Here is a 10,566-nt window from a genome sequence, read left to right on the forward strand (position 1 = left end):
CCCAAATTTGTGATCCCATCTTCCATCTGACTCTAAGGCCCAGTATCCCAACATCAAAGAGTTTTCCAGCACCAGAGCACTGTGCAGATCCACCCTACTCAGAACTGTTCTCCACAAGGCTGTAATGAACACAGGTGGAGTTCAGCACATTTTCTCTAATGTCATAGAGACATCACCAAAGAACTCTTTTCTTCTTTTACATGTTCACAGGGATAAAGTTTGGGATGGCCCACCACAGTCCCTGACTCCAAGGGATCACATTTTGGCACCCTCTGTGAGGTTAAATTAAAGAGGACACAGCCCATGGGCTTCAGCGATGGCTCAGAGGTTAAGGGTACCAACTGCTCTTCCAGAGGACCCAGGTTCAAATCCAAAACCCACACAGCAACTCTAAGATCAGATACTCTCACACAGACTTACCTACAGGAAAAATATCAATGCACAAAAAATAAAAGTAAATAAATAAATAGAGGACACAGTCTGGGAATTTAGAGTCACATGGCCCTGCCACTCCTAGCTATATGACCCCATAAGTGTGACTGCATCTTCCTGGGATCTATTCTGCCCGGCTCACCTAAATACTCAGTGCCCCATTGTGTCCCCTCCTGACTTGGAGGTGGGTGGCCATGAACTGGAATGTTAGAAGCACTTGTCCCCTCCAAAATAATTCTTGGACCTTTCTTCCAAGCACAGAAACACACTTCAATGTAGAAATTCTTTTCCCAGGAAGATGCATTATGAATGTGATTTGGAGAATTGAGGACCCCCACCTCCGACTTTTTCAGCCTGCAGTCAAGTCCAGAGGCCTTAGGAAATGTTGCCAAACTGTTCCTTGTTTTTCCTTGCAAGAGCAGTGACAGAATAAATTGTTATTTTGTTTGGTTTTGTTTCCCATATACAAAACCTCCAGGAGCCCCGACCCCAGGCTACTGGCATTTTAATTAATGTTAATGTCGGCTGACCCCCACCCTCCCCCAGTGACTCCAAGATAAATTGGCAACTCCAGACAAAGCCATGTGTGAGTGAGGGTACCCCGGAAAAGCCAACCTCTCAGGAAGGCTGCCTGGGCTGGGTAAGCCTGCCCCTCCCCCACTCTCCCAGTCAACAGCGAATTTTTCAGTTCAAATAAGAATGGGGTGGGGAGATACGTTCTCCTCCTAATAAATAAGCAAATACTTTGGAACCTCGGAGTCTCAACTTTCTCTTCTTGATTTCAGAAGCATTTTTATTCAGAAGTCAAGTCTACTAGAATATAATCAAATCCTAACTTCACCACAGAGGAAACACTCCGAGTTAAAATGTGATCAAACACACAGATTCTGGCCTTGAAATCAACCTGCAAGTTAAAATGACGTGCATCTCCTTCTGCTGGGTCAGTGCAGAGTCACACTTTCCCCAAGAGATATTGTGTTTCTGTTTAAAAATTTTTCCCCAGTAAATTTTATTGCCCTCCCCACCCCGGTCCCCAGCTTTCCCAGCTTAAGCGTTTTATCCAGTTTAAACGATGGGGATTTAAATTGCTATTTTAGTGGAAGAGGCTTGATTAAAACCTGTGTCCTCATCAAATTATTGGACAGTGGTTCTTGGGCTCTGTTTACATTAGTGTCAACCTTAATTTAAATTCTGCATAACTATATTTGCTTCACTAAATGCATTCGCCAGGAACACACCACAAATTACTTTGCATTATGAGCAGAGTCTCTTTGTCTATCACGAAGTGTTTTGAAATTAGCACCATAAGTAACTAGCTGTAAGTGTCACTCGATCTCCTTAATGCCTCATTAATCAAACCCCATGGCAGCTGGTGTGATGTCCAGGCTCCTTACATATACGATCAGTATCACTTGTTCCTTGCTTTTGACCACAGTCTTTAAACTCGATTCATTATTTGTGAGTTTGCCCTCGCCCTTGGCGATATGCTCCTCCCTCAGGGGCCTCTTCACACGTGCAGCTTTGTACCCACCCAGAAATTAGAAATAAAAACCCAGTATCCCCTGTGTGGAAAGCCATGCGTCAGGAGAAAGAAATTATTTTTATATGAAGAGGATCCCTACCTTTTTTTTTTTTTTTCAAATTATCCACTATGATTCAACATGATTTTTAGATATATCTTAAGATGTCACACTGAGAAAAAAATCTCTGGGCCAGAATTAGAGAAAGAAAAATTAATACATATCTGAACTGGTAATATTCGAAGCTACAGCCTCAGTTTGTGGAGAGAGAGAACACATGTAACCTAAGCATATAATTGGGAAAAAAACAAAAACATGTACCTTTATTATGGTATATAATGGAGGTGGGCACTGAATACAAAGATTTTAAATGTCTGCTTACAAAAGAAAAACAGAAAAACTGGAAAAAGACTTAAATGTGTCAGTCATTTTTTTTAAGGTTATCCATTCGTATGTATAGAAAAACCATAGCAAAAGATGACATATTTGACAGGATCCATTATTTTGGTCTTTTCATGGTGTCATCAAACATTTGCAAATGTCTAGGCATCCCTTTCTCCCTGAAACACACACACACACACACACACACACACACACACACACACACACACACACATACACACACACACACACAACTATAATACTCACTGGCAAAAAGTCACTTCCCAGCTATGCTGAATAACAACAGCCTGTGAACATTTTAGAGGCCCTGTGAGGTGTACATATTGTAGGTGGCAGCTTCCCTGCAGGAGAGCACTCCAGCAGGAAAGGGAGTTGACACGTGTCCTCTGGCTGCCTGCTCACCACTCACACCCACAGTGAGGAGAGATGAACAGGTGCCCCAGAAGCACCATGTGAGGTCGCCTCTTGCAGAGCAGTGTCTCAATGGGAGGCCTTTGGCTTCCTGGCCTTTCCCTCTGACCACCCAGCAGGAAAAATATATGGAAGAGGTTTTTCCCCACCAGCTTCAACAGTGGGAAAAACAGCCACAGACATTCATGCCTTCAAAGCCTCAACACTTGCTTCAGGTGGGCTTAGTGGTGAATGTTTAATGAAGTCACAGTAAACCATTTTCTTCGGTGTTAAAATTATTTGCCTTTTTACCTTATAAAAACTATTCATGCTAAATCAACCTTATTATAATAGAAATAAGCATCAGAGGAGCCTCCTTTCCAAAGCCAACTAGTGGCAAAACCCCTTGAGTCAGACCATACCATGCAGCAGTGCAAAAACTCAGATTTTGACTTTGAATTACTTTCAAAAAAATCAATTTGGATATTAACTAAAGCTTAGGCTCGAGTCCATTTTCTTTTGTGGTAGGTAGTTAAAAGGAGCTCTGATTCTTTTAATTGTTTTTAATGATTTATTTATTCTTATTTTATGTGCACTGGTGTTTTGTTTCCATGTCTGTCTGTATGAGGGCATCAAATCCCCTGGAACTGGAGTTACAGACAGTTGTGAGCTGCCATGTGGGTGCTGGGAATTGAATCCAGGTCCTCTGGAAAAGCAGCCAGTGCTCTTAACCACTGAGACATCTCTCTAGCTCCAAGAGCTCTGATTTTTTTTTTTTTAAGGATGAATGTGGGAGAACACGGTATTCATGCTTCAGGTAGAATTTACTCTGGTTATATGTGCAATTTATAGCAAATACAAAAGCACATCTATGTGCCATCTCCAGGTCATCCTCTTCTTAATATGATACAGCTATCATTATACAATTTGGAATAAATGAACAGCAAGAAGAAGAAGAGCCCAAAATGATTTTCAGAAACTGTGAATTGTAACTGAACAATTTTTAAAATCGATTCCTCCAAATTCTACCCTCTTTGTAGCTGCTGACGGCATCTGAAAATGGTTTAAAACAGGTTCAAAACTTGTCTTCCCTACACAGCATACACAAACAACTCTCCCCAAGAAGGCAGCATTTGGGCACAAAACACTGACCCTTCAATAAAACTGGCCCACAAAGATCACATCTTATCCCAGCTTGGATTTAAAAAGGAGAGAAAGAAAGGCATGAACCAGACATCAGCAATGTGAGAGTCCTCTCTCTGTCCCCTCCCCCTCAATTCTTCATTCCCTCCCTCCCAGTTCCCTGGTCAAAAAAAGAAAGAGCTGATCTATGCCTGGTACAGTAAAGACACCCCGAGATTTAAGGGGATAAGCGAAGCCTTACTTAGCTGCAAGGCTGCAGCTGTGTTCTTATCTGGCCAAAGGAGACAGGGACAACAAAAGATCCCAAAGAAGGGACAGTGGATGCATGGGAAAGCCACTACCCCAGCATTGTGGTGCCCTTCTGCTGAGCAAATAGTTCAAACTGTTCGTTCCCATCTTCTATTCTCTGCCGGTTCGTTGTGTGCGACCTTGCATTTCATTCTGCAGGGAAGGTTGCTCGCTGGGCCCATAAGCAAACAGTCCAGCAAAGAGCGGGCCCTCCTCCCCTCTTCCCCGGAGAACTAGCATTTTTATTTCGGCTCCAAGCTGTCAAAGACCTGGAGAGTTGATGTCGGTGTCCTGAATTAATTGCTTTAAGCTGGAGCAAGCTCCACGGGCTGCCAAATGTCCAGAAGATGTTTATTAATAACGTTTCCTCCAGGATTCCAGCTCAGAGCCGTCCCTGGGTGGTGGCTTCTCCCTATCGCCACCCTCTCACCCCTGGCCTCCCCACACTCCAGAGGGAGTTGCCACTTTCAGTCACCAGGACAAAATTATAAATTGTCTTTGGTAAAAATATACACCTCTGTAACAGGATGCTTGTGAGGGGCAGATTTATTTTCATTCGTAATGGTCTAAATCACAGAAGCCCCAGGCTTGACTCTGAAGTGGGCTGTAGGAAGCAGACAGTCCCCAGAACACCCTTGGGTGCTGCTTACATATCGGGTACAATTAACCAAAAGAATGGAAAAAATGGAAATCATCTTACCCTCCCTCCCCTTTCAACCTAACCTCCTTCTCCCAAGAAAAACCAGACAGGCAGACAATACAGTGAGTTTTCAAGTTTTCCTGAGGGGGGGGGGAGCCCCTTTAATAGAATGAAATAATAAACCAATTTATATACCGATATAAGACCAGGATCGTGAGTGCCATTGTGTAATTTTCCACTTGACTTTTCATTATCTACCTGAACAAAATCAATCTATATGTATGGGATCAGCATACAATTCCAGAGATAAAAGCTGAATAAATGCGCTTTGCATATCCTGCAGATAAAAGACACAGTGCCTGGTGCCTTTTTCTGCAGGAGATGCATTTATTAAATAAATTGTTGTGTCAAGGAAAGAGCCAGACAACGTGGTATATCTTCAGTGTTGACTCCTTTGCCAGAAGTATTGATCCTGCAAATGAACAGTGGTTAATAAGTACCCTGCAGACCATATCAGGTCTTTTGCCCTAGTTTGCCGGGAGTGTGCTCAGGGTCAGTTTTCTTCCAACCAAACCTCCCCAAGGCAGGTGGGGGGAGAAGGCTTCTCCTATTAATGTGGATTTAAGGCTGAGGACTTCAAGGGCCTCTGAAATCCTCTCCACGGAAACAAAGCACCCTGAAAATTCACACATATAAATCCCCACTCAGTAAGTGCCACAGCTTGGAAAGGCCTTCCTAAGGGGAGGGAAGGTGGCAGGTTGCATGCTGGGCTTGATGTAATTTACTTTAAGCAGGTTGGGCTTTATTCTTGTACGTCCTTCTTCACCTGGGAATAAGGAACAGTAAAAGTCTCTCCACATTTGCAATGTAGAAAAGCATCACCACAGGTGTGGCATCCTTGTTCCCTGACTGGTCAACAGATGTTGAGTGTGGCCTGGTTTTTGGTAAATCCTGCTGGGTTCAGGAGCTTTTTGGTCAGCCTGCCCTGCACCTCCCAAGATAGTCCTCCGTGAGCTTTTCCTATTCTTGTCCCTATTTACCTTCTTGAGAAGTATGGATTGTCCAGACCAACACAGAAATTCCCCCAAGGCCTGGGTAACAGCTACCTTTCACAACAGAATTGCTCTTGTGTTAGTGGATACTTCCTGGTCATTGAAGAGGACTCCTATATTAGGTCAGAACTTGGGTCTTATGATAAAGATTTCTAACAATGAGTCGCATGCGCATGCGTGTGCACACACACACACACACACACACACACACACACACACCTCATTGTTTATTCCTCATAAGATTTGGTAACTCTGGGGGAGATTAAATAACTTCGATAACTTCAGTTCTGCAGGGAGGTCAAATCAACACTTTATTAAGATCTTTCCATTGACAATTCTCATGGCTGATGCTCCATTGTGTCTAACCCTCCAGTTGTCTATATTTGTCTACAGCACAGCACCCACCTGGGGCAGGACCACCACCACTTTGCTATAAGCCAGCCTTGTTTTGTCTCATTCCTCCATTTAAATGCAGTAAACACCCAGGAGACTATGCAGGGTTATCTGATTGTAGTATCATGATGGCCTTTTGGGGACATTCTTGTGAGGGTCAAAGTTCAGTGTGGGGAGAAGCTTCTGTGTTTCCTAAGTCACATGATGCTCTTAGGTAAACAAATCTGCCAATGCCTTTCCTCTGGCTCATCTTTTTGTTCCAGTAGCTGTGAATAAGCAAATCTAGAGAAAACAAGAATGCAGCTAAGAAGGGCCGGGTGTGATAGCATACAGCTGTAATTCCAACACTCCAGAAGCTGAGGAGGGAGGATCACAAATTTGAGGCTAGCCCAGGCTACAAAATGAGATCCTCACCTTCCCCCTAAAAAAGACTAAGAAATGTGTCTTTTGATCCCAGCACTCAAGAGGCAGAGGCAGGTGGACCTCTGAGTTCAAGGCTAGCCTCAGCTACCATCTACGGAGTGAGTTCCAGGGCAGCCAGGGCTACACAGAGAAGCTCTGTCTACAGAAACAAAACAACAACAACAACAAATCCCAAACAAACACCCCCCAAAAGAAAAAGAGAGAAAAGAAAAAAGAACAATGATCCTGTTCCTGTTAGAATAGTATGAAATAGGAAAAAAGGAAAGATTCCTCCTGATGGCACATGTGAGCTTCCCTATATTCTCACTACAGAAATGATCCCTCCTATTCTAATGCATTCAGATGGATTTTTATCAATGCTTTAATTAGCGACTTAAAATGTCACCAAAGAGAACAAGCAAAAAACAAATATGAGCTTCAGCAAGTATATAGAAAATCATGTCAGGGTTTCATATCCCCCTGATTTCCATGAGGAAAAAAAATGGACAGGGTATTTCCATTTCCACAGTGTAATTTGCTCAAGCTGGATGCTGTCACTGCTAAGTAATACAATAACTCTCTTTTGCTGAAACGATGCTCTATGTCTAATCAGAGTCCTGACCCAGAGTTGCAACACAATTCATGCTTATGAAACAAGTATTTACAAAACAGGAAGAACTGTGCTTCCTTTAAAGGTATTGTTGGTAACCAAGTCACAGCTAAGCTATCTTGATGTTATTTCCCAGAGGAGGAAACATAGGCACTCAGAATTCCAGTAAATATGTCTAAATGCAAACATTCAATTAAATATGACAGGGCAGAAAGTTGCTGTTGGCTTTGCTAGCTCTAGGATTGTAAAAACCGTGTATTAGTAGTTCTGATCCTTAAAGGACTAAGTACAGAAGGTAGAACCTAAGTAGCCAGGCTGAAACCATGCACACAACTCTTCGCTGGAATTTAAATAAAGGATAGAGACAAGACAGCCAGTTGTTTGCATGGTATGATTCTGGGACCACTTTTAGAAGCTGGGAAATGGTCCGATGATGTGTCTTTCTAGGTTTAAGTGAATTTTTTTTTCTAAAATAATGGCTTTATTTATCCTTTCTCATGTGTGCATAGCATTAAAACAAAAAAAGAAGATCCAAAATACAGAACATGCTCACTCAACTTTCCAGCAATTCCAAACACAAATGAGAGTGATGAAATGTGGCTCCCTCAACAACAAAGCCTCAGAGGAATCCCTCCACAATGAGCTGGGTGGAGAAATAAGAGGTCCATTTCACAGATGCAGAACTGGATGCTTCTTCCTGTCCTGTGGCAGAAATATCAAGTTTGCTCTTTCATAAAATTCAAGTGGGAATGCTTTCCAAAGACTGTTTTTATTGGAAGGCAATTGGAAATTAGATGCAACTGAGTTAAGCATGGTCCTTTAGCAGAAGTTCTTCACACCCTTCTAGAACCATCCACTAAATAAGAATGAAATCCCTGCACCTGGTTCTTGGAAATGCCAACACTAATACTCATTCAGGACAGGGTGAGTTCTAGAAATGGAGCCGTAAGAGAGAAACCCTGTGTCCAGAAGATGCTTAGAACTTTCCACAGTACTTAAATGCCTTTCAAGTGGCCCTGCATCCAAAGAATTGTAAGGTAAATGAATTTTTATTTTGATAGCATACCAAATTCCTGGGTAATATCACCATAGAATATAATAGAGCTTACAAAGGAGATGCTTGATAATTTATTCTAGTCTTACAGTCTACAAACTGTTCAAGAGAAAAAAAGCATAGAAATATGTGAGAAAAATCTCTAAAATGATTTTAACATGTGATCCATAAGGGGTTGCATTCATCACATTATATTACATTCTTAAAATGTCTTTATTATTTAATAAGTAACAACTATGGATTCTGGGCTGGGAGTGTGGCTGGGTAGTAGAGCACGTGCTTAGATATACGAGGCCTGGTTTCCAGTCTCAGTACTTCAAAGCAAATAAGCAAATAATCTAGAACCCACATATCCTTAATGCATTTCTTCTGACATATTACTGAACACAGGAGCACATATCGCCAAAGAGAGAACATGTTTCTTTTAAGGAAAAAAAATGAAAACAGTTGCTCCATTATATAGCTCAGGTCATGGCAGTTTTACAGCAGTCCTCTTTTTAAAAGCATTTAATCTACTTCCCCAGCCAACAAGCCAGTGGTTTCACAGCTGACTCCATGCTGCCCCAGCAGTAGTTGGGTCAGACACGTGGCTTCACTGATACTCGTGAAAAAGCTACTTATATGTTCACAATTATCTCACTCTTTCCAGAAATTCTGCAAGAGAAAGGGAGGGTGGAGGTGGGGATTCAAAGCCCCAAACAAGATATTTAGTTCTGCTAAAAATGGGTGTGTCTGAGGGCGTCGGTTTGAATGGAACCCTGGTTCTCTGCAGAAATCTCCATGCCTAATCTCAATCATCACTTAAAAATTCAAAGAATTATCTAGTGCCCAGTACAGGGAAGTGTTTTACGTCTGAACTTATTAACACCCCTTCACATCTTTCAAATGGTCCTTAGTGGCTGTAGATCAGCTCGGGAACGCAAGGACCTCTGTAGATGGTATGTGTATTTCTGAAGTCACAGGATGCTGATGGAAGAAGCCCCTTTATGCCCTCTGCTTTCCTGGGAACTAGAGAAAAGGCAAAAACACTCTGGGAAACACACTAGCTGTCTTCTCTACTCAGAAAAAAGATACACACCCATTTCAATAATTTAAGAAGAAAGCCATATAAACAAAAAATGGCAACCCTGGCTTTTCAGAGGACTCAAGATAGATTCACACAGCAAATACTGAGGCCAACCGTCTTTATAATTTGAGTTCATTTTTCTTTCCAATAAGTAAGTAATTAAATGAAGAAAAGCCAGCAAAGAGTGAGGGCAGACCACTCAATATTATGTTTGACACCACACAAAATAATTTCACATTTAAGAAGGGATAGTTAATTTCAGAACAGCAACTGCGTCTATCCTAATTGAAAAGTCACTTCAAGTCTCCCAAAGTGGACCTGATTGACGACACATTTGACATAGATTTTAGCTCAGGTGAAGAGAGTTTTGGAACTATATGTCTGAGCTTGTGTGGGATTAAATAATATGGATGATTTCGGTGTCCATTTTGAGTTCATCTTGTTTACATTTCCCCCCGAGTTTTGCTGTTCTGTGGCTCCGTGTGGGTGTACAGATGGTAACATTCTCATACTGGGCACCCCGAGAAGGTCACATGCTTCTCATCAATGGCAATTAGTTCCCTTTTTAAAATGGAAAATGTCATTAAGTTCTTGAATAATTCAAGAGTGGCGGTCACAATACAGTGTCCCTTTTGGGGGTCTTTATGGTGCAAATGACAAAACAAGGCGATGCTATCAGTAAGAGTAGATCTAAGGTTTACAATGTAGCTCTATTTAGTGTGACAGGAAAATTAAATTACAGGAGGCACTCATTCATTGTCACCCGTTAACAGGCTTGGGAAAATTGTGGATCCCCGGGGGCAAATCACTGACAACATAGGAGGGAACTGAAAATATTTCATTTTAATTGGCTGCTGTGCCCTTTGATTGGCTTTGAAAACAACACACACGCGATCAGCGCAACTCTCTTTGGAAAAGGGTTCCGGAATCTCCCCAACTGGAACTTACGGGATCTGCCCAGGAGACTCGGGCTGTCTTCTCGGCGGCGCAGGGGCACTGTTCTGCACCGGTGGGGTTCCTGAAAAAGAAATAGACCGGCAGGTTTCAAGTAAAAACCGGCTTCCACTACTGCCCACGGCTGGACAGGAGTTATCGTTCTGTAACTGGGGCTGCCCCTCCGACCACCAGGTCTGGGATAGGCAGGAGGGAGGAAGAAGGACGCACAGGCCACCAC

The 10,566-nt window shown here is 42.4% G+C and overlaps 1 protein-coding gene across 30 annotated transcripts in view; it reads right to left on the bottom strand.

Moving 5' to 3' along the window:
- Positions 1-10,566, bottom strand: part of LOC143273016 (uncharacterized) — a 72,633-nt gene that overhangs the window by 51,541 nt on the left and 10,526 nt on the right. For all 30 annotated transcript variants that reach the window (XR_013050828.1, XR_013050824.1, XR_013050832.1 and 27 more), the window contains exon 2: positions 10,341-10,410. Coding sequence is in view for 16 of the 30 variants with exons in the window: in XM_076570804.1 (XP_076426919.1) it covers positions 10,341-10,410 (70 nt within the window). In the remaining 14 variants the exon portion in view is untranslated. The remainder of the gene's footprint in view (positions 1-10,340; positions 10,411-10,566) is intronic.

This window comes from Peromyscus maniculatus, chromosome 4 (assembly GCF_049852395.1).
Source record: "Peromyscus maniculatus bairdii isolate BWxNUB_F1_BW_parent chromosome 4, HU_Pman_BW_mat_3.1, whole genome shotgun sequence".
Classification (NCBI taxonomy): domain Eukaryota; kingdom Metazoa; phylum Chordata; class Mammalia; order Rodentia; family Cricetidae; genus Peromyscus; species Peromyscus maniculatus.